At 45.5% G+C, this 25,627-nt stretch overlaps 1 protein-coding gene across 1 annotated transcript in view; it reads right to left on the bottom strand.

Annotated features, from left to right (window-relative positions):
• Nucleotides 1–1,466: 1,466 nt before the first annotated feature.
• LOC115179144 (microtubule-associated protein 2-like) overlaps nt 1,467–25,627 on the bottom strand; it is a 61,222-nt gene continuing 37,061 nt past the window's right edge. The window contains 14 exon segments of the mRNA XM_029740443.1: nt 1,467–2,350; nt 2,679–2,698; nt 2,701–2,790; nt 3,896–3,977; nt 8,589–8,681; nt 14,932–15,100; nt 15,334–15,493; nt 17,113–17,169; nt 17,992–18,112; nt 18,396–18,599; nt 18,818–18,873; nt 21,062–21,202; nt 21,486–21,686; nt 21,983–24,964. Coding sequence (XP_029596303.1) covers nt 2,135–2,350; nt 2,679–2,698; nt 2,701–2,790; nt 3,896–3,977; nt 8,589–8,681; nt 14,932–15,100; nt 15,334–15,493; nt 17,113–17,169; nt 17,992–18,112; nt 18,396–18,599; nt 18,818–18,873; nt 21,062–21,202; nt 21,486–21,686; nt 21,983–24,964 — 4,592 coding nt within the window. The 3' untranslated portion in view covers nt 1,467–2,134.

Genomic DNA, 25,627 nt, shown 5'->3' with positions numbered 1-25,627 from the left:
TATGTGGACAGCTGCTCATCGAACATCTCATTCCAAAATCATGGGCATTAACCTCTTTTTTAAATGTTCACCTAACGTGACATTCCCAAGTCTAGATTTGGTCCCCCGTTTGCTGCTATAACAGCCATCCACTCTTCTGGGAAGGCTTTCCACTAGATGTTGGTACCAGTGGCGGTTCTAGACCATTTCAACTGGGGGGGCCAAGCTGGGGCTAGTTGTACTGTTAGAGGGGCCAGTTACATTAGACGTTGTTGTTGTCATATCGTTTTCTTCACTGCATTGCAGGCATTAGCAGGCAAAAGACCATGTTCATAATCATTAGTGTTCCGCGTTGCCACTGTCTAATAACGGATGTAAAAAAAGAACGATAGCAAAAATTAGTTATGTAAAAATTATTTCATACTCCACATTTAGGGGGGCCACAAGGGGTCCAAAATTGTTGTCACAGGCCCCCCCCCCCCCCCCCCCCCCCCCAGGACCGCCCCTGGTTGGTACATTGCTGCGGGGGCTTTCTTCCATTCAGCCACAAGAGCATTAGTGAGGTCGGGCACTGATGTTGGGCAATTAGGCCTGGCTTGCAGTTGGCGTTCCACATCATCCCAAAGGTGTTCGATGGGGTTGAGGTCAGGGCTCTGTGCAGACCAGTCAATTTCTTCCACACCGATCTCGACAAACCATTTCTGTATGGACCTCACTTTGTACACAGGGCCATTGTCATGCTGAAACGGGAAAGGGCCTTCCCCAAACTGTTGCCACAAAGTTGGAAGCACAGAATCATCTAGAATGTCATTGTATGCTGTAGTGTTATGATTTCCCTTCACTGGAACTAAGGGGCCTAGCCCGAACCATGAAAAACAGCCCCAGACCATTATTCCTCCTCCACCAAACTTTACAGTTGGCACTATGCATTGGGGAAGGTAGCGTTCTCCTGGCCAAACCCAGATTCTTCCGTTGGACTGCCAGATGGTGACGCATGATTCATCACTCCAGAGAACACGTTTCCACTGATCCAGAGTCCAATGGCGGCGAGCTTTACACCACTCCAGCAGACTCTTGGCATTGCGCATGGTGATCTTAGGCTTGTGTGCGGCTGCTCGGTCATGGAAACCCATTTCATAAAGCTCCTGACGAACAGTTCTTGTGCTGAAGTTGCTCCCAGAGGCAGTTTGGAACTCAGTAGTGAGTTTTGCAACCAAGGACAGACGATTTGTACATGGTGGTCCCATTCTGTGCGCTTGTGTGGTCTACCATTTCGCGGCTGAGACGTTGTTGCTCCTAGACATTTCCACTTCACAATAACAGTGCTTAAAATTGCCTGGGGCAGCTCTGGCAGGGCAGAAATTTGACAAACTGACTTGTTGGAAAGGTGACATCCTATGACGGTGCCATCTTATAAGCCACTAAGCTCTTCAGTAAGGCCATTCTACTCCCAATGTTTTCTATGGAGATTGCATGGCTGTGTGCTCAATTTTATACACCTGTCAGCAACAGGGGGGTGGCTGAAATAGCCGAATCCACGAACTTGAAGGGGTGTCCACATACTTTGTATATATAGTGTGTGTTGGGAATGAAACCAGGCTGGGCCGCTTAATATCCTAGGCCAAATGGAATGTCTTTGAGATCATTGCCACACAATAAGAATCACTGTAAAGTCTTAGATAACCGATAATACCCTATCAACACTATCCCTGTACCTGTTTCAATGCCTTAGCTAGCTAGCACACTGGCCATCTACAGTACTGTCCCAAAGAACGTTCAACATGGAATGAAAAGAAGCCAAAAGAACAACACAACACACCCTAGCAGAGTCGAGCACATCCCTTAGAACAGAAAGAAGAAGAACAAACATCCTAGTCAGTCATTAAAATCCCCCTGGTGGTGGTAGTTTAAACAGCATGTTTTCCTATGGAGGAGCGAGGGAGGGGGAGTGGAATGATGGAAGATGGACTCTGATACTCTGATCACAGTCGTCTGGTTTCTTATCTTGGGGGACGACGGCGAAGGGTTGTTGCAGTGGAGGGCCGACGGAGAAATGTTGAAGGGGGATGTTAAGACCAGGGGGTCCAAGGGATCCAGGAGGTCCAGGGGGAGATGGAGGACCAGGAACCAGGGGGCGAGGGAGGAGGCAGGAGGCTCATAAGCCTTGCTTGGCCAGGGCCATGGTGACGTCCTGGGCCAGTGTGGACAGCTGGGGGCAGTCCAGGAGGTTGAGGCTGCCCGTGGATGACACGTTACTGAGACGGTGGGGGGATGTGCCCCCCGTGCCACCTGGGGACAGGGTGATAACGTCTGCCCCGTGGTCCACGCGCGCCTTGGCCGTGTCACGGAATGTCAGCTTGTGGCTCTCGATCTGAGAGAGAGACAGAGAGAGAGAGAGAGAGAGGGGGAGAGGGTTAATCACGGCCCATGGAATCAAACCCACAACCTTGCTGTTGCCAGCACCATGCTCTAAACCACTAAGCCATCTATGTAAACCTGGGCCGTGTCCATTAGGGCACGCAACTGAACTGAACTTGTTTTAAACTGAACTTGTTTTAAAACATTTTGCAATCGAAAACGAAAATGAGAGTTTCTTATTGGAAAAGTCCAGGTAGTCCCTCCCTGTTTCAGTCCGTTTTCTTCTGTTGGTGCCTAATGAACATGACCCTGTACTGTCCTTTTACTGTAGACTGTCTCACCATGATTTGTCCTCCCCCGGGGTGTGACTGGCGTTGGCCAATGAGCCCACTTTGGCCTCGGCCTTGTCCTTGAAGTCCAGTTTCACACTCTCAATACGTACGTTACCACCCCCTGTCGGAGAGGTAGAGAGGAAGGAGAGAGAAGAGGAATAGAGGAGGAGAGAGGAGAGGAAGAGAACAGGAGAGGAGAAGAAGAGAAGATAAGAGAAGAGAAGTAAGCGAGGAGAATAGAGGAGAGAGGAGAAGAAGAGAAGAAGAGAGGAGAGAGGAGAGAAGAATAGATAAGAGAAAGAGAAGAGGCGAGAGGAGAAGAAGAGAGGAGAGAGGAGAAGAAGAGAAGAGAAGAAGAGAGGAGAGGAGAAGAAGAGAGGAGAAGAAGAGAGAAGAGAAGAGAAGAAGAGAGGCGAGAGGAGAAGAAGAGAGGAGAAGAGGAGAAGAAGAGAAGAAGAAGAGGAGAGAGGAGAAGAAGAGAAGAGAAGAAGAGAGGAGAGGAGAAGAAGAGAGGAGAAGAAGAGAAGAAGAGAGGAGAGAGGAGAAGAAAAGAAGAGAAGAAGAGGAGAGAAGAGAAAAAGAGGAGAGAGGAGAGGAGAAGAAGAGAGGAGAGAGAAGAGGAATAGAGGAGGAGAGAGGAGAAGAAGAGAAGATAAGAGAAGAGAAGGAAGCGAGGAGAATAGAGGAGAGAGGAGAAGAAGAGAAGAAGAGAGGAGAGAGGAGAGAAGAAGAGAAGAAGAGAAGAAGAGAGGCGAGAGGAGAAGAAGAGAGGAGAGAGGAGAAGAAGAGAAGAAGAGAGGAGAGAGGAGAAGAAGAAAGGAGAGAGGAGAAGAAGAGAAGAAGAGAGGAGAAGAAGAGAGGAGAGAGAAGAAAAGAAGAAGAGAAAAAGAGGAGAAGAAGAGAGGAGAGAGGAGAAGAAAAGAAGAAAAGAGGGGAGGAGAAGAAGAGAGGAGAAGTAAAGGATATGAATGAATCAATACTCATATAAACAGAAGCAATAGTTGAACTATGTAACTACACAGGACAAAATGCCTGTAGGATTAATAGTCCATTGCTAATTAAACTACAGTTAGTGACTTGTCTGAGGTACAGCATAAAAATGTCATGTATGAAAGTGTAACTAGAAATGTATTGTCCTTATGCCCTGTTCATCCAAAAGATTGGAATACTTTCTCTATTAGATAATCACTCAATATTAATGAATCAACTAAAAAAGTGTTGATTACCTGGCCGGTGACGGATGTTGGACATTGATCCACATTTGGAGGTGATGTGGCTCAGGTCTATCTTCTTGGTGGTGATGTGGACCTGCGAGAGGCGCATTCAGACACTGTCTTATACTGCACTGAGGGAAGGGACTGCCACATTTTAGATCTGAAGGGCTGTAGGACAATACCTTGAAATGATGCAGAATTTACCATAATTTACTGTATCCTAATTTTCTTCAATGAAAGAGCATTAATAAAAAGGCATACATTTAAGGAAGAACAGAAAGTAGCACTCAACAGATTAAGGACATTATCAATCTGTGAAACAAACTGCCTGAAGAATAGCGATCACTACAAAACCACTGTAACCACCTCACTCAACAGGGACAGTTGGTGTACATCCCACAAGACGTCACTGACATCACACAATATGTCACTGATATCACACAATATGTCACTGACATCACACAATATGACACTGATTTCACACAATATGTCACTGATATCACACAATACGACACTGACATCACACAATACGACAATGACATCACACAATATGTCACTGACATCACACAATATGACACTGATATCACACAATATGTCACTGATATCACACAATACGACACAGACATCACACAATACGACACTGACATCACACAATACGACACTGATATCACACAATATGTCACTGATATCACACAATATGTCACTGACATCACACAATATGACACTGATATCACACAATATGTCACTGATATCACACAATACGACACAGACATCACACAATACGACAGACATCACACAATACGACACTGATATCACACAATACGACACTGATATCACACAATATGTCACTGATATCACACAATACGACACTAATATCACACAATATGTCACTGACATCACACAATATGACACTGATATCACACAATATGTCACTGATATCACACAATACGACACAGACATCACACAATACGACACTGATATCACACAATACGACACTGATATCACACAATACGACACTGATATCACACAATACGACACTGATATCACACAATATGTCACTGACATCACACAATATGACACTGATATCACACAATACGACACAGACATCACACAATACGACACTGATATCACACAATATGACACTGACATCACACAATACGACACTGATATCACACAATATGTCACTGATATCACACAATACGACACAGACATCACACAATACGACACTGATATCACACAATACGACACTGATATCACACAATACGACACTGATATCACACAATACGACACTGATATCACACAATACGACACTGATATCACACAATATGTCACTGACATCACACAATATGACACTGATATCACACAATGTGTCACTGATATCACACAATACGACACAGACATCACACAATACGACACTGATATCACACAATACGACACTGATATCACACAATATGACACTGACATCACACAATACGACACTGATATCACACAATATGTCACTGATATCACACAATACGACACAGACATCACACAATACGACACTGATATCACACAATACGACACTGATATCACACAATATGTCACTGATATCACACAATACGACACAGACATCACACAATACGACACTGATATCACACAATACGACACTGATATCACACAATACGACACTGACATCACACAATACGACACTGACATTACACAATACGACACTGACATCACACAATACGACACTGACATCACACAATACGACACTGACATTACACAATACGACACTGACATCACACAATACGACACTGACATCACACAATACGACACTGACATCACACAAGATGACACTGACATCACACAATACGACACAGACATCACACAATATGACACTGACATCACACAATACGACACTGACATCACACAATCAACTGAAACCAATCAATCTACCACAATAAACCAATCAATCTAGAACATCAAAGCAGACACTAACACAACAACAAGCACTGAACACATTGGCCGTGTTCCAGACAATATGCAAAGCAGTCAGAACCAAATTTCACTACGCCTGGGTAGATGTCAGCTTTGCAGACCTTCTGGAATGTGGCTATTGATTACATCACAGAGAACACCAGTGCTAAGTGACAAGTCAGAGAACAGGTGTTTTAATTGATCTTCAGTGTTTATTTTGATTCAGTTCATGATGCTAGATGAACAATAGGTGGGTGGGCCAGATGTCCTTTGAGTGACGTCTCTGGCTGGTGTGACAGGATACATACAGTTAAAACTCTATGCTAAATGACTATGTTAAAAGACTATTTAAAGGACTATGTTAAAATACTATTTTAGGATAGTTTTTGATGACCCTGTATGCACAGACAGGGTACTGTACTGAAAACCACTACGAGGTTAGGTAGCTGTGCTTTGTGCCAAGACTAAACTGAAAACTGAGTAAGGAATGTGATTAAAAAGCCAAATCGCCATGTCTTTAATAATCAAGACGCAAAGCAAAGCAATAGAAAACACTGTCACAGTGATACCACGATTCACCACCATCCACCATCCATAGAAAACACTGTCACAGTGATACCATGATTCACCACCATCCACCATCCATAGAAAACACTGTCACAGTGATACCACGATTCACCACCATCCACCATCCATAGAAAACACTGTCACAGTGATACCATGATTCACCATCATCCACCATCCATAGAACACTGTCACAGTGATACCACGATTCACCACCATCTACCATCCATAGAAAACACTGTCACAGTGATACCACGATTCACTATCATCCACCATCCATAGAAAACACTGTCACAGTGATACCACGATTCACCACCATCCACCATCCATAGAAAACACTGTCACAGTGATACCACGATTCACCATCATCCACCATCCATAGAAAACACTGTCACAGTGATACCACGATTCACCACCATCCACCATCCATAGAAAACACTGTCACAGTGATACCACGATTCACCACCATCCACCATCCATAGAAAACACTGTCACAGTGATACCACGATTCTCTATCATCCACCATCCATAGAAAACACTGTCACAGTGATACCACGATTCACCACCATCCACCATCCATAGAAAACACTGTCACAGTGATACCACAATTCACCACCATCCACCATCCATAGAAAACACTGTCACAGTGATACCACGATTCACCACCATCCACCATCCATAGAAAACACTGTCACAGTGATACCACGATTCACCACCATCCACCATCCATAGAAAACACTGTCACAGTGATACCACGATTCACCACCATCCACCATCCATAGAAAACACTGTCACAGTGATACCACGATTCACCACCATCCACCATCCATAGAAAACACTGTCACAGTGATACCACGATTCACCACCATCCACCATCCATAGAAAACACTGTCACAGTGATACCACGATTCACCACCATCCACCATCCATAGAAAACACTGTCACAGTGATACCACGATTCACCACCATCCACAGAAAACACTGTCACAGTGATACCACGATTCTCTATCATCCACCATCCATAGAAAACACTGTCACAGTGATACCACGATTCACTATCATCCACCATCCATAGAAAACACTGTCACAGTGATACCATGATTCACTACCATCCACCATCCATAGAAAACACTGTCACAGTGATACCACGATTCACCACCATCCACCATCCATAGAAAACACTGTCACAGTGATACCACGATTCACCACCATCCACCATCCATAGAAAACACTGTCACAGTGATACCACGATTCACCACCATCCACCATCCATAGAAAACACTGTCACAGTGATACCACGATTCACTACCATCCACCATCCATAGAAAACACTGTCACAGCGATACCACGATTCACCACCATCCACCATCCATAGAAAACACTGTCACAGTGATACCACGATTCACCACCATCCACCATCCATAGAAAACACTGTCACAGTGATACCACGATTCACCACCATCCACCATCCATAGAAAACACTGTCACAGTGATACCACGATTCACCACCATCCACCATCCATAGGAAACACTGTCACAGTGATACCATGATTCACCACCATCCACCATCCATAGAAAACACTGTCACAGTGATACCACGATTCACTATCATCCACCATCCATAGAAAACACTGTCACAGTGATACCACGATTCACCACCATCCACCATCCATAGAAAACACTGTCACAGTGATACCACGATTCACTATCATCCACCATCCATAGAAAACACTGTCACAGTGATACCACGATTCACCACCATCCACCATCCATAGAAAACACTGTCACAGTGATACCATGATTCACCACCATCCACCATCCATAGAAAACACTGTCACAGTGATACCATGATTCACCACCATCCACCATCCATAGAAAACACTGTCACAGTGATACCACGATTCACTATCATCCACCATCCATAGAAAACACTGTCACAGTGATACCACGATTCACCACCATCCACCATCCATAGAAAACACTGTCACAGTGATACCATGATTCACCACCATCCACCATCCATAGAAAACACTGTCACAGTGATACCATGATTCACCACCATCCACCATCCATAGAAAACACTGTCACAGTGATACCACGATTCACTATCATCCATGCCTGTTGGTTAGTGAGTGAGAGGTTGGTTAGAGCAGGGTTTGTAAACACACTGTGTTGAGACACTCACGTTTCCCCCGGTGGGTGCGTACTGGATTTTGTCCAGGGAGCCACACTTAGACTGGACATGGCTAAAGTCCAGTTTAACACTTGGAATGAAGACCTGAGGACGACAGCATCCATACTCTGTAACACTCAGACATTCATTCCTCTGTTTATTACAATTAGTTCATTCTGTGGTTTATTCGCTAGCTCGCAAGCCCATTCAATCAGTTATTCATTCACCCATTCATCCATCCATCCATCCATCCATCCATTCATTTATTATTCCATCCATTCATCCATACATCCATACATCCATTAATTTATTAATCCATCCATTCATCCATCCATCCATCCATACATACATACATCCATTAATTAATGAATTAATGAATCCATCCATTAATTCATCTATTCATCTATCCATCAATTCATTCATTTGTTCATTAACCCATCAATTAATTCCTTCATTCATTCATTAACCCATCCATCCATTAATTAAACCATTCATTCATTCATCCATCAATTCATTCATTCCTTCATTCATTCATTCTCCAATGGCATAGTTGGAGGACATAGTAGGAGGACATAGTTGGAGGAAATAGTTGGAGGAAATAGTTGGAGGACATAGTAGGAGGACATAGTAGGAGGAGATAGTTGGAGGACATAGTAGGAGGAGATAGTTGGAGGACATAGTAGCAGGACATAGTAGGAGGACATAGTAGCAGGACATAGTTGGAGGACATAGTAGGAGGACATAGTTGGAGGACATAGTAGGAGGACATAGTAGCAGGACATAGTAGGAGGACTTAGTTGGAGGACATAGTAGGAGGACATAGTTGGAGGACATAGTAGGAGGACATAGTAGCAGGACATAGTAGGAGGACATAGTTGGAGGACATAGTAGGAGGACATAGTTGGAGGACATAGTAGGAGGACATAGTAGCAGGACATAGTAGGAGGACATAGTTGGAGGAAATAGTAGGAGGACATAGTTGAAGGACATAGTTGGAGTAAATAGTTGGAGGACATAGTAGGAGGACATAGTAGGAGGAGATAGTTGGAGGACATAGTAGCAGGACATAGTAGGAGGACATAGTAGGAGGACATAGATATAATATAATAGGAATGTGGGATATCAAAACGTTGTTGTTTGACATCATTCTGCTACTCAAATGTACCCTGTTTTGAAGAGAATTACCATGGTACATGAAGCACACACTCAATACAGACTGACTAACAGATCAATTAGAGAAATACACAGTACCAATGAAACCAGAGGCAAGAAAATGGACCGGGGACCCCATCTGAAAGAAAGAGTTGAGAAAAGCCAGATAAAAGAGAGGAAAATCAAGGCAGGAATGGAGAGAAAGCAGAGCAGTACATACACTGCCTCCACAGTGTAGAGAGTTCTTCAGATTCTCCTTGGGTCCACACTTTGATGAAACAAGTCCACCTTCTGGTTTAAAATCTCAATCTAAAAACCAATAAAAAACTGTATATGCCTCTTTATAAAATGTGTGAATAGCTCAATGTGTCATTTTTATTTATTTGTATCGATTTTATTGTCATTTAACAGACGCTCTTTTCCAGAGCGACTTACATGAGCAACTAAGGTTAAATGCCTTGCTCAAGAGCACATCGACCAATGTTTTACCTAGTTGCCTCTAGGGAGACGAACCAGCAACCTTTCATTTACTGTTCCAACGCTCTTAACCACTAGGCTACCTGCCGCCCGGTACTCTTAACCGCTAGGCTACCTGCCGCCCGGTACTCTTAACCGCTAGGCTACCCGCCGCCCGGTACTCTTAACCGCTAGGCTACCCGCCGCCCGGTACTCTTAACCGCTAGGCTACCTGCCGCCCGGTACTCTTAACCACTAGGCTACCTGCCGCCCGGTACTCTTAACCGCTAGGCTACCCGCCGCCCGGTACTCTTAACCGCTAGGCTACCCGCCGCCCGGTACTCTTAACCGCTAGGCTACCCGCCGCCCGGGACTCTTAACCGCTAGGCTACCCGCCGCCCGGTACTCTTAACCGCTAGGCTACCCGCCGCCCGGTACTCTTAACCGCTAGGCTACCCGCCGCCCGGTACTCTTAACCGCTAGGCTACCCGCCGCCCGGTACTCTTAACCGCTAGGCTACCCGCCGCCCGGTACTCTTAACCGCTAGGCTACCCGCCGCCCGGTACTCTTAACCGCTAGGCTACCTGCCGCCCGGTACTCTTAACCACTAGGCTACCTGCTGCCCGGTACTCTTAACCGCTAGGCTATCTGCCGCCTGGTACTTGCATTGACATCAGTATGTACAGTATCTGTATATCGATATTTACGTAGAATGATAATCATATTGTTTATACGTGACGGCTGGTCATGCAGTGCTTCATGTAATCGTGTCGGTATGTCCATATGTTGCAAATAATTGCATTTACATTATGTGTACAGTATCTGTACGTTGATATTTATTTGGATTATTAATCATATTATGTACACTGAGTGTACAAAACATTAAGAACACCTGCTCTTTCATTGACATTGACTGACCAGGTGAATCCAGTTGAAAGCTATGATCCCTTATTGATGTCACCTGTTAAATCCACTTCAATCAATGTAGATAAAGGGGAGGAGACAGGTTAAAAAAGGATTTTTAAACCTTGAGACAATTGAGACATGGATTGTTTATGTGTGCAATTTAGAGGGTAAATGGGCAAAACAAAATATATAAGTGCCTTTGAACGGGGTATTGTAGTAGGTTCCAGGCACACCGGTTTGTGTCAAGAACTGCAACGCTGCTGGGTTTTCCACGCTCAACAGTTTCCCATGTGTATCAACAATGGTCCACCACCCAAAGGACATCCAGCCAACTTGACAACTGTGGGAAGGATTGGAGTCAACATGGGCCAGCATCCCTATGGAACGTTTTCGAACACCTTGTAGAATCCATGCCCCGACGTCACATTTACACTGAGTGTACAAAACATTAAGAATACCTTGTAGAATCCATGCCCCGACGTCACATTTACACTGAGTGTACAAAACATTAAGAACACCTTGTAGAATCCATGCCCCGCCGTCACATTTACACTGAGTGTACAAAACATTAAGAACACCTTGTAGAATCCATGCCCCGACGTTACATTTACACTGAGTGTATAAAACATTAAGAACACCTTGTAGAATCCATGCCCCAACGTAACATTTACACTGAGTGTACAAAACATTAAGAACACCTTCCCAATATTGAGTTGAGATGATCTTAATGGTCATAAGGTAATCATTTCCGATTTAAAAAAAATAATAATTAAGGTGCAAATACTTGTCTGAAATACAGGACTGGCAAGACCTATACCGTGTAGCGATCACAAGAGACGTGGTTGGAATGAGACGTGAGCCAATGAGTGAACACAAGCTGGTACGTCTCTGGAAAGGAGAACCCTGGCCTACAAACCTAGTATTTCATCAACCAGACTCTGACCTGGATTCTCCTGTCACCTGAGGACACACACATGTGTGCTAATTAAACGCAGACACACACAAGTGGGAATACACAGTCAAACACACATATAAATACACACACACACACACGTGGGAATACACACAGTCAAACACACACATAAATACATACACACAATACATTCACACACACACACACACACACACACACACACACACACACCTGTGCTTTTCATCTAATTCGTTTTGCAGATCCTAAAGCTGCTAAAACATGACCATCTCTACAAGGTCAGTCAATGACAAAGCACCAGAGATTCTAAATATGCTGCCTAAATAGAGATTCTAAATATGCTGCCTAAATAGAGATTCTAAATATGCTGCCTAAATAGAGATTCTAAATATACTGCCTAAATAGAGATTCTAAATATGCTGCCTAAATAGAGATTCTAAATATACTGCCTAAATAGAGATTCTAAATATGCTGCCTAAATAGATTATAAATATACTGTCTCAATAGAGATTCTAAATACACTGCCTAAATAGAGATTCTAAATATACTGCCTAAATAGAGATTCTAAACATACTGCCTAAATAGAGATTCTAAATATACTGCCTAAATAGAGATTCTAAATATGCTGCCTAAATAGAGATTCTAAATATACTGCCTAAATAGAGATTCTAAATATACTGCCTAAATAGAGATTCTAAATATGCTGCCTAAACAGAGATTCTAAATATGCTGCCTAAATAGAGATTCTAAATATGCTGCCTAAATAGAGATTCTAAATATGCTACCTAAATAGAGATTCTAAATAGAGATCCTAAATATGCTGCCTAAATAGAGATTCTAAATATTCTGCCTAAATAGAGATTCTAAATATGCTGGCTAAATAGAGATCCTAAATAGCTGCCTAAATAGAGATTCTAAATATGCTGGCTAAATAGAGATCCTAAATAGCTGCCTAAATAGAGATTCTAAATAGAGATACTAAATAGCTGCCTACAGCAAATACAAGTAGGTAGACTCATAGAGGGGTTACAGGTCACCACAAAATATTGCAGTGAAATTACTGCACCAAAATAAAGATTTTCCATTGGAAGATAGAACTTATTGGATTCATTTTGAGATGTATAAATTATTCTAGGATTATTCTGGGGTTCATTATGTTTTCTAATTTTCACTGAGGCTGTGTTACACTGAAGCCCTGAGCCTTCGTCCAGTCTGCAACACCAGACTAGAGCTCATTAAACTCAGCCCTGTCTTCTACTCCTCTCACAGAACAAAGGTCCTTCAACATCAAGGATGAAAACAAACCTCAATAGCCAATAGGGATTCTCCATTCTGAAAGATTCATATAACAGCAACTACTGTATGTTTGTTATTAGACTCAGCTTGCTGGTTAAATATGTACAGTGTGAGTGAGCGAGTGAGTAGACAGGCTGGATTGTTTTCTGCATGAGCTAAAGACCTCTCTGGCTAACTGCGTCTGTCAGAGTAGGGAATGAGGAAGAAACTACCACAAGTACACAGCCACTGGTACTTGTGTGTAGGATATTTCCATGCCTTAATGTCATGTATATCCTGGTCTCAGATCTGTTTTTGCTGTATAGCCAACTCCCATTGTTGTCATGGAAAACAGGGCCGGACAAAGTGTTTTTTAAGAAAGCAGATCTTTTGGGGAGAAAACATTTAACTTTTCAACACATTTTTGCCATGGTACAGAGAGAAATATTTGAAGTTTTAAAATACTATTCTACACATCTTGTCATGAGGCTGAGAGAACATTTAGCAGTTTTAAAGCTACAGTAATTACCTCCAATATGACACATGTTGCCATTGCTTATGACCGCAAGGGGGCACCCAACCCTGGCCTGATTCCAAACGATGAAAGGAGTTGGTAAGACAGTACAAACAGATCTGGAACCAGGCTATCTGTAAACTCCCATGGAGCTGAAATGACTACAGACTGGGATCTTTAGTTTATGGCTTCTGGTTCAAATCCACTTCCTCTTATCATGCCAGAGGTCAAACAGCCCTCAACCAATCAGACCAGAGGGTAATCAACTGTCAACCAATTGAACCAGAGGGTAAACAACCCTCGACTAATGACAAGGGAGGATAAACATTTGCTTTGGCAGAGATGGAGAAACAGCACACATAGGGAGTGGGAGACTGAGAATGTGGGCGGGCAGGTGCAACGTAGCAGGACCAGAAACAGATGCAGTGCTTTATGATGGAGAGGAGAGGAGAGGAGAGGAGAGGAGAGGAGAGGAGAGGAGAGGAGAGACGAGGAGAGGAGAGGAGAGACGAGGAGAGGAGAGGAGAGACGAGGAGAGGAAAGGAGAGGAGAGACGAGGAGAGACGAGGAGAGGAGAGACGAGACGAGACGAGGAGAGGAGAGACGAGGAGAGGAGAGACAAAGTGAGGAGAGGAGAGACAAGGAGAGGAGAGGAGAGACGAGGAGAGGAGAGGCGAGGAGAGGAGAGACGAGACGAGACGAGGAGAGGAGAGACGAGGAGAGGAGAGGAGAGACGAGGAGAGGCGAGGAGAGGAGAGACGAGACGAGGAGAGGAGAGACGAGGAGAGGAGAGACGAGGAGAGAAGTGGAGAGAAGAGACGAGGAGAGAAGAGACGAGGAGAGGAGAGACGAGGAGAGGAGAGACGAGGAGAGGAGAGACGAGGAGAGGAGAGACGAGGAGAGGAGAGTGGTGGTTAGAGAAGAGCGCGCAGGGAACAGAGAAGGGAACAGGGAACAGTGCAGAAAAGAGAGAGAAAGAGAGAGAAAGAGAGAGAGAGAAAGGGAGAGAGAGATAGAGAGAGAGAGAAACAGACAGAGAGACCGCAAGAGAGCCACGACTGGTGACCACAGTGGTATTCAACACAGGCCATATCCCCTATGCTGAGTTGTTGTCATCTCACCTGTCCACCTTTGGGCTGGTACTTCATGTTGTCTGTGGAGCCGATCTTGGACTTGATGTTCTTCAGGTCGGGCAGGGGCTGGTTGAGGACGCGCAGCTGCTTGGGCGTGGTGGAGGGCGACTTGGGCGGTGTGCGGATCACAGCAAACTTCTTCTCCTGAGTGAGGAGGCTGAATAGAACAACAGAACAACTTTGTCTACTATCTTGCAGAGAACGGACATATGTCATTTTGCTTACAAACCCAAATCCCTGAGACTCACACACATATGCAGCCACACACACACACACACACACACACACACACACACACACACACACACACAAGCTTTCATTGACGATGTGGGATTTCAACCGGCAACCCCCAGGTTGCTGGCCCACTTCTCGAACGTCTAGACTATCAACCTGAGAGACTTGGGTGTGTGGCTGCCGGGGGTGCGACTCCCAGGGGTGCGGCAAGAGTAGCTGGGTGGTGTGCCTGGGGTGACCGCTGTGGAGCCGGGGGTGTGGGGCGTGGAGGCTCCGCTCCGGGCAGAACGGGAACGGGCCGACGAGTTTGTGCCGACTGGGTGGGAGACAGAGAGGTAACAGAAGTCAGGGTGGAACTGTGATGAAGACAGAGAGAGAGAGAGAGAGAGGAGAGAGATGAGATGGAGACAGAGAGAGAGAGAGAGAGAGAGAGAGAGAGAGAGAGAGAGAGGAGAGAGATGAGATGGAGACAGAGAGAGAGAGAGAGAGAGAGAGACAGAGAGATGAGACGGAGAGAGAGGGAGAGGGAGAGAAAGAAAGAGATATACAGAGAGAGAGACTAGAGTATTGACACACAACTTCAACTTGATGGCAAACACTACCTTGACAAACAAGACAAAAGACCTTGACATCAAGTAGCTGAGACGGAATAGAACTAAACCAGAACACAATAAAGCAGGCTGGCAAAATAACCCAATAACGGAACAGCATGAATGATTGTGATGTGTTTGCTGGTAGCTAGGACATAATATATAATACTTTTACAGAGCAATAACATGACGGTCACTGACTTCATCAATAAGACAAAACAAAATGGCTGATTGATAAACATGCAGACAGAGCTTGCGTTCCCCTGCTCAGACGTTGCATGCATCAACCAATGGCTGCGTGCCATATCATGGACTTTGCCGTTGGGCACCATATTGCTATAAAATATGATGTGGTTAGCTGATACGTAAAATACCTATCCAGGCATTGTAAGATCTGGCATGCGTCAGCAACGTCTTAGCAGGGGAACAGGACCAAAGCTAGTGAGAGACAGCCAGGGCGTGGTGTGGATGACAGAGTGGATCTATCAAAGCTAGTGAGAGACAGCCAGGGCGTGGTGTGGATGACAGAGTGGATCTATCAAAGCTAGTGAGAGACAGCCAGGGCGTGGTGTGGATGACAGAGTGGATCTATCAAAGCTAGTGAGAGACAGCCAGGGCGTGGTGTGGATGACAGAGTGGATCTATCAAAGCTAGTGAGAGACAGCCAGGGCGTGGTGTGGATGACAGAGTGGATCTATCAAAGCTAGTGAGAGACAGCCAGGGCGTGGTGTGGATGACAGAGTGGATCTATCAAAGCTAGTGAGAGACAGCCAGGGCGTGGTGTGGATGACAGAGTGGATCTATCAAAGCTAGTGAGAGACAGCCAGGGTGTGGTGTGGATGACAGAGTGGATCTATCAAAGCTAGTGAGAGACAGCCAGGGTGTGGTGTGGATGACAGAGTTAATCTATCAAAGCTAGTGAGAGACAGCCAGGGTGTGGTGTGGGTGACAGAGTGGATCTATCAAAGCTAGTGAGAGACAGCCAGGGCGTGGTGTGGATGACAGAGTGGATCTATCAAAGCTAGTGAGAGATAGCCAGGGCGTGGTGTGGATGACAGAGTGGATCTATCAAAGCTAGTGAGAGACAGCCAGGGCGTGGTGTGGGTGACAGAGTGGATCTATCAAAGCTACTGAGAGACAGCCAGGGCGTGGTGTGGGTGACAGAGTGGATCTATCAAAGCTAGTGAGAGACAGCCAGGGAGTGGTGTGGATGACAGAGTGGATCTATCAAAGCTACTGAGAGACAGCCAGGGCGTGGTGTGGATGACAGAGTGGATCTATCAAAGCTACTGAGAGACAGCCAGGGAGTGGTGTGGATGACAGAGTGCATCTATCTGTGATCTACCTGCGATACTAGGGGACCTCCCAGACCTGTGCTCCCCTCTGGGCTCAGTTTGAATTGCTACAGGGAGAAGAGGGAGGAGGAGGAGTTAGAGGAGAAGGAGGAGGAGGAGAGGGGGGAGGAGGAGGAAAGGGGGAGGAGGAGGAGAAGAGGAGGAGGAGGAGGAGGAGAGGGGGGAGGAGGAGGAAATGGGGAGGAGGAGGAGTTAGAGGAGAAGAGGGAGGAGGAGAGTGGGAGGAGGAGGAAAGGGGGAGGAGGAGGAGTTAAAGGAGGAGGAGGAGTTAGAGGAGGAGTTAGAGGAGAAGAGGGAGGAGGAGAGGGGGAGGGGGAGGAGTTAGAGGAGGAGGAAAGGGGGAGGAGGAGAAGGAGTTAGAGGAGGAGTTAGAGAAGAGGGAGGAGGAGAGGGGGAGGAGGAGGAGTTAGAGGAGGAGGAGGAGGAAAGGGGGAGGAGGAGAAGAGGGAGGAGGAGTTAGAGGAGGAGTTAGAGGAGAAGAGGGAGGAGGAGGTGGAGGAGTAAGAGGAGGAGAGGGGGAGTGAAGGGGGATAGGATAGTTGTTGAGTTAAGAGAGAAACAGAGTTGAGTTGAGCAGAGGATAGTTAAGTTAAGTTAAGAGAGAAACAGAGTTGAGTTGAACAGAGGATAGTTGTTGAGTTAAGAGATTAGATAGCAGTCAAATCACAGAAACTTGTGAAAAGGGAAAGCGCGTAGTAAGAGAGGACAGGGTGTCTTTACACATAGTATCATCAACAAATTCAATAGCAAATCTCCTAAACCGTTGTGTCATATGTGTGTTTATTGGTGGTGAAATGTGATAATACTGGTTAATATGACAGTATATCATCTGTCTGAAGAACCAGTGTGTGGAGGGGAGGGTTACTTACAGGTGGGCCTGCGGGGGGCAGGGCTGGTGTTGTCGTGCTCTGCTGGGGGGGCGCGGCGGGCCAGGGAGGAGGCAGGCCTGGGCAGAGAGGACCTCTTTTCTGGGGTTCGGCAGGTACCCTCCTGTCACACACAACATACAGTACATGTGTGAGCACTTAGCAGACACAGATACAAACACAAGCCATAGATCTAATAACAACATACCGACAACACCTGATTGCTGAGAACTAAATTACTTGTAATACCCAATTGTGTGGTTGTGAGAATGAATGGACAAAAACGAATGAACATCTCTGACATAGTCGTTACGGAACATTACAATATGGAATGAATTGCACCTATACAGGAAGGAGGGAGGGTACTGCTCTAAAGGGTGTGTATTTTCCTTTCCCCTCCTCCTCACCTTCTCTTCCCTCCGCCCCCGCCTCTGCAGTGAGGGTGAGGGGGAGTTTCTGCCTGAGCATGCGGAGGAGGGGCGTGGCCCGCACAACTCCGCCTCCACTAGTGGTTTGGGTTTAGTGTGGGAGCATGCAGAGTTGGGCCTGGGGGACAGATCCTCTACCCCCCTGGTCAGTCGATGGTTTTTTAAGGCGGTGCGTGTGAGGCTCTAGACGGTAGCCATGGCAACGCAGGTAGGATGAATGGATGAATGGATGGCATGCAGGACAGACAGAGAGATGGACAAATAATAGACAGAATGACAGACAGGAGATGAGAGATGGGAAAATAATGAAATACAAAGACCGAAGACCTATCGGAGGTGGGATGTCAATGACAACACAATGTGACATCAATATATTCTAAGTTACAGCGTGTATTACTTACAGAGGTCCTTTCCCGGGACTGGTGGGCCACATTAAGAGGCTGCCGGTCCTCCACGGCTGAGGAGAGAGAGAGAAAGAGAGAGAGAGAGAGAGAGAGAGAGGGAGGGACAGAGGGAAGAGAGAGAGAGAGAGAGAGAGAGAGAGAGATAGAGAGAGGGAGGGACAGAGAGGGAAGAGAGAGAGAGAGAGAGAGAGAGAGAGAGGGAGAGAGCAACAGAGAGAGAGACAGGGAGGAGAGAGAGAGAGAGAGAGAGAGGGAGAGAGAGAGCGACAGAGAGAGCGACAGGGAGGAGAGAGAGAGAGGGAGGGACAGAGATGGAAGAGAGAGAGAGAGAGAGAGGGTACATCTTCAACGTGCAAATGAGTGAAGTTGCCTGTAGACACACAGCTCTAGGACCAGCTTACCCTCCCGCAAGGCATAACTTTAACATTTAGTGTATGCACAGTTTATTCTAAAATAGGTAGAAATAGGCATCTATTTCCTATTATTTTTTAAATAATTAACTGGCAGGGCTAGGCCAGCAGAGGGTGATATCAGCCAACAGAAACACAGCGAAAACAATGAGTAGAGGGAATGCAGCAGACACCAGATACTAGAGAAGACTACAACCCATCAATAATCTCAAACACTCGAACACACACACAGTCCACACACACAGCCAGTGCACTCTATCTTCAACCACTGAATCAGAAAACGTTCTAATGCAGAAGTGATGCATTCTTACTGCAAATCTTCAAGGAAGCATCTCTCTCTCATTTGTTCCTGACAAAATTCACCCATATTTCAGTTCACACAGCAGCACCCCAGTCAGATACCTGCCAGTCACTTCCACCAAACAGAAGAGCAAGGTATAGTACTGTGGTTCAAGACAAAAACCATCCAAGCTAGCACATTTGGTTCCTTTGAAGTTGTGGGAACGTGCGTTTTTGGTTTCCCATTGGTTCTGGGAACGAAGCCATAAGTATTCTGACCGGTAACACTAAACGTTTTTTAAACGTTCTGAGAATGGAAGTGAACATTTTGCCTGTTCTGGGAACGTTCATTTTTAGGTTTACTGGAGGTTCGGAGAACGTTTTAGTCTAGTTCCTTGAACGTTTTCTTCAGAGGTTTTATTTACGCTCTGAGAACCAATTTTTTTGGGAGGTTTTTATATAGCTTCCTTAAAACTTTCACTGAATGTTTCAATATGATTTTAATAACACTGCTAGCTTATTTGGATTCACTTTTTGGAACTCCAAGCACATAGAAACTGATTTCATTTGGCATTAATCATGCAAACACATTTATTGTGACACAGCATCAGTGAGATTCATACCTATAATCGGCTGTAGAATTAGTCCACTGCGCCACCAGCCTGCCATGTTTTTTTTACACATACAAAAATGTTAGTTTTAGTCTATTCAAACAGACCCCATTACAAAGGAAAGAAGCACTCATTAATTAACCTAAGATAGTGAGAGTTTTGTTGATGCTGAGAATGGAAGGTATATGTTTTAAATAACATTCTTAGAACGTTCTCTAAAGTTTTCTTGTGGTTTTTCTGGAATGTTTTCTTAACATCCTCTGAGCAATTTTATAACATAACTTTAAATAAAACCATGAGGAAACTTCTAGGAAACGTAATGCTGCAGTACTGAAATTCCCATAGAAGAACGTTGTTTCCTAATGTTCTCTGAACTATTTAGAGAGATTCCCAATGTCAAATCAGTTAAAGAACATTACTAGAACATTACCAAAATTGAAATGAAATGTAACCATGTTTGAACTTTTAGGAAACGTTCTGTTAAAGTATGAAATACCAAGATTATTATTCTTTTTTTGTTAAGTTCCTTAAATGTGCTGAGAATGTTCTAAAGCCAAGAAATTATCCTGCACCATTCCCAGAACGTTGAGGGGAGGTTGTATGCTCTCACCAAGCTCTAAGAAATATACGGTTCTCAGAACGTTATGTGCTAGCTGGGATAGTGGCACATGGTCCCCACAAAGCACAACCATAGTAGCACATTGTCCTCACAAAGCACAACCACTCCCCAAACACGGAGCTTACAGCTTGGATGAGCATAATGCAACATGATCTCATGATTCTCAAAAACAAAACATCAAATACCAATACAGGAATAAAATGGGAGAAAAAAAACTATGAACAACAGAGAAACATCTAGCGATGGGTCTGCAGTGCACATTCTGTTTTTGGCCAGCTACATTGCATCGGTTTCCCTGCTGTGAGGACGGTAGGTAGGTCACCTGGTGGCTTGCGTCTAGCAGAGCCGTGGTGCGAAGCAGGTCTAGCTTGTCTGAACGTAGCAGCTTTGACTACAATCCTCCGAGTGGGAGAGCGACACTGGAGGACTGATACCTTACACTGTTCAGTTCTCTTCGTCCCCGCTAGCAGAGAAGGAAGACAGGGTTAACAACAGGAAGGAAGTGGACATCTGTTGTCATTATAGCGTGGTACAATTTCCATTTAATCAACACCTAGTATGGGTCTCAAGACCATGAAGAGGTGATAACATTGTCATTTACAAACTGTGTAATAAAACTAAAACAATTCCTTCCCAGTGCAATTTAAATGATTTCCATGACAGAAGTGATGTTCAGCAGTACCACAGATATATACAGTAAATAACACAGAATAACATGGACGATCTAACATTCTAGATCTAGAAACCTTTTTTCTTCTTCTCTTCCTCCTTTGGACGACGACTGACGGGCTCTCTGCGGTTGGCTTTGCGCTCCGGGGTGGAGACGCGCCCCTGTCCTCTGCCGGGGGGACGTTTATTAGAGGGTCTCTCTACCAGGGGAGTCTTGACAGGACTCTGTGTTTTGGGCAGAGCTTCAATCTGCTCTGTCATTACGCTTCTGTCATCATCTGCAGCATAGGGAGTGAGATAGGACAGGAGGGCTAAGCCCACATAAACCTGGCCCATGTGTCCTATATTGCACTTTATCTATATTGAATAGAATGGACCATCTGTGTATGAAGTTGCATTTCAAGATTTCCACGATATAGATTGTGTATTGTTGTTTATAGTCCAGTTAAAACACTTGTTTGTTGTTGTTAATAACACTCAGATGTGTGAGTTACGCAAACAGAGAGAAAAACATGTGAAGCTAACATTTTGCATTTACATTGTTATAATTGCATGCACATTTTGGGACAACTACCTTGTGAGTCCACCCAGCCACTCTCGCTGTCTAACATGGAGACGTCCATGGTGGTCTCGTCGTGAGCGGTGGTCTCGTTGGTCTGGCTCTGCAGTACGTCTGAGGTCTCCGTCTCCTCGCGACTGGAAGCCTTCATCTCAACTTCCTGCTCCACCTCAGCGGACTCCTCCTCTTCCTGCAGCACAACCCCTTCTTTATCCTCCACTTTATTCTTCTCTTTCTCTGCCTCCTTTCCATCGAGGGTTTGTGGCTGGTCGTTGTCAGAGCAGGCAGATAGATGAGAGATGCGACCGGCATAATGCCCTTCATCAATGGTTGGGGCAGTAGCATCACATGATTCGTCATCCCCAGGAACAGCAGACTCCAAATCTTTAGGCTTTTCAACAATCACCTCCTCCGCCCCACCCACCACCCTCACCTCTTCTGCCACCTCCTCCTGCTTCTCCACAGGGTGACTCTCTTTCTCATTGAGAAGCACAGGAGGTCCTTCAACTTCCTCCAAGACTTCCTCAGCTACTTCTATATCCTCCTCCTCTTCCTCAACTTGTGCCTGAGGTATGACTATAACTGGAGAACTTCTAGAAACACTTTTCTCTGGACTTTTCTCTTCTAGTTGCTCTGTGGCTTCCTCCACATCTGCAGTGCTCACGTTAGAGGGTGTTGGTGATGCTTCTTCAGCTTTGGTCTTGGCCTCTTCTTTTGGAACGGCAGCCTCTGCTGGTACTGTTGACACGTCTGGTTCACTTTCACGCTTCTTCTCCTGCGCATTGATGATCTCCACTAATGATTCTGGTGATGATGTCATGGGTTCTTTTTTATTTTCTCTCTCCGGTCCACGAACATCCTTTGGCTGTAAGTCTTCAACAGCGTTTTGATGGTCTGGGTCTGAGTTCTCCTCCACTTTCTCCATCTCTGGCTTTTTAAGACCAGTCTTCTGACTCTTCCCAATCCTTGCTGATGCCACCTCTACTTTGACTTCCGCTGTGGCTCCCTCAACTTTGGTTCTCTCCACAGTGGCAGCCTTTTTTGCTGGAGACTCAGGGGTCGCACAAAGCTTGGCATCCTTCACCTCAGTGCCAAAAGTAAATGCGAAGTCTGGTGGGATGGGGGACGCTTCTCTAGAGAGGTCCTGCTCCAACTCTACCTCAGGAATGGCTTGGGTTTTGATGTCCCCAGGAAGACCGCTCTCCAGCCGGAAGTCTGTCAGTTTATCTTTGGATGGGGCCACAGGGATCCTCAGACGATCCGGTTTGACACCTGCCGTGACAGCTCTTTCAAGCACCAAAGTTGACTTAACCGTTCCTCCAACCGATTCCTCTGCCTGGTTTGGTTTTTGCGGTGCCAGCTTTTGCTCGCCCTCTTCCGCAATGGCTCCCAGTTCCTCGTCACTGTCCCCTTCAGTCACTGTGGGGAACCGTTGGTGTGGGGAGCCCACTGGGCTGTGCAGATCGGCAGGTGAGGGCATGGGACCAGAGTACTCACTAAACACGCAGTAACCACGCTCCTCCTGCTGGCTCTCCTCTCCACCCACCACCCTGGGCGTCTGCTGGTTCCCCAGCACCAGCTTGGCCAGAGAACTACCCACCAGAGCAGCAGATGGACAGGCAGGGACAGACCTCCTTCTATTATGCTGGTCCAGCTCCCTCATCTCCAAGGTGGGTTTGGGCTTAACACCGGCTAGGTCCAGCATCTCAGGAAGATCATTGGATGGGTCGTTCAAATGGGTGTAATGTTGCTTCATGGGTGAGAGTGACAACTCTGGAGAACACATTGTCTTAGAGGTGGTGTCTTCCGGTAGATCAGTGGAGGTTTCAGTGGTAGGGACTGGGAGAGCTATCTCTGGAGTCACAGTAAGTAACTGTCTCTCTAATGTTACTAATGGGGTGGTTACAGGAAGGTAACCTGTGGTTTCATCCAGGCTTCCAGAAGAGACCTCTGTAAGAGATGAGAGCTTTGACTGGTTTTGCTCTCCTGCTTGACCCATTGAGCCAATAACAAAATTCAGAGAAAGACTTCTGTGTTCCAATGACAATTTGCCAGGTGACAGCCTAGTACACACATCCTTCCTCTTAGGGAGATCCTCTAGCTTGTCCATGGCACTGTCACACATCAACGTTATGCTGGATTCTGTCTGTTCTGGTGCTGAATGGCTTATTTTAATGTTTGAATTGGCCTCCAGAACCTCCTCTGAGGGCTTCTTCTGGCTGACAGCACTGAGCTCATAGTAACCCTCACCACGTTCTCCTGGTTTTTCAGTATCCCTTTGTGTAGAGGTCTCAAAGTAGGCTGTCATACCTGACTCATCTTTTGAAGCAACTCCAGACTTATTTTCCGAACTCTGCTTGTCTTTTAGACCGTCTGCAGCAGATATGTGTGCCTCCTGCTTTGGGTTTTCTCCATCACTGACATTACTTTGAGGAGTCTCTTCAATCTTCTCAGTCTCAAATGACAATGGCCTGGCGGTCGATTGTCCTAGACTCAGCATTCTTCTCTCAGTATTCTCTGATTTGATCTCTTTCTCCTCACGAACGCTCTCAAGGTTTGCTGACTTACTGGGTGTAACATAATCATCATTTTCCTCCTCTTCCTCAATGTAATCTTTCAGGGGCTCATATACAACTGAAAGAGGAACTGAGTCGAGCTCTTCAACCGAGGGCTGTTTCTCAGCCGTGGTCTTGGGCTCCGGAAGGTATTCTATCTCAGGAACCACACTAGTGGTACTTCCAGTCCCTTGCCCTTTTTCTGGTTCCACTAAAGGCTGAACCGTCTTCTCGGGTTCTGTGGGGGTAGCATCTGTTAGAGGTTTGTTTTTGGGGGAACCAGAGGAGGACTCAGCGATGGACACAGTGCTCTCTGCTCCCTCAGGTGTTTCTCTCTCTGTGGTGGGGGCCACCGGGCTCTGCGGTGGGGGTGCCCCCTGTGGGTGCTCCTCTGCTATGGCATGATTGTCGGAACGAGGCTTCTCTGGGTTCACCGGCAGGTCTGGAAGTAAATCTTCAGTGGTCTGTGCTGCTGATGAGTTACACTAGCTTAGCTTTCTTTCTTTCTTTGCAGTGTCCACATGCTACAGCCAGCACAGACAAGCAAAGCCCTTTTCATATGGATAGCTGTCCATCAAGCACAATGTACGGCACACAGCAATACTATCTCTGGCCACTGGGAGCATGATTGCAGCACAGTTCAGTTCCATGACACTGGGATGGCGTGCAGGAACAGAATGACTGAATGAAGAGCACGATGTGAATGACATGGGATATTTAGAATGAATCTGAACTATTCAAGAAGTTATTGGCACTTTAAGTAAACTTGAATTACTGTGCTACCTTGTGCGAGGATAGCCTATGTGCTGAATGAATAGAGGATACAATGAATGTAACATGTTTCATATCGACTATATATAAATCACATTTTATGATATTGATTCTAACTACAAACTAAGACGAGTAAAGGTTTAGGAAGATCTTATTAAAGGATGAAAATGTAGAAATGTTCAATCAATGAAGGTGAATATAACTCAGTGAGTATAAGTCAGTGAGTATAAGTCAGTGTCAGAGATGTAGAATTGAGAACATTGGAAAACAGTGTTGAATCTAGTACTTCCTACATTATTGCTGGTTTACATTGACGTCAGATGAAATGACAGCA

Source organism: Salmo trutta, chromosome 39 (assembly GCF_901001165.1).
Source record: "Salmo trutta chromosome 39, fSalTru1.1, whole genome shotgun sequence".
NCBI lineage: Eukaryota > Metazoa > Chordata > Actinopteri > Salmoniformes > Salmonidae > Salmo > Salmo trutta.
Note: the sequence above shows the minus strand (reverse complement) of the source record. Positions and strands in the feature narration are given on the sequence as shown.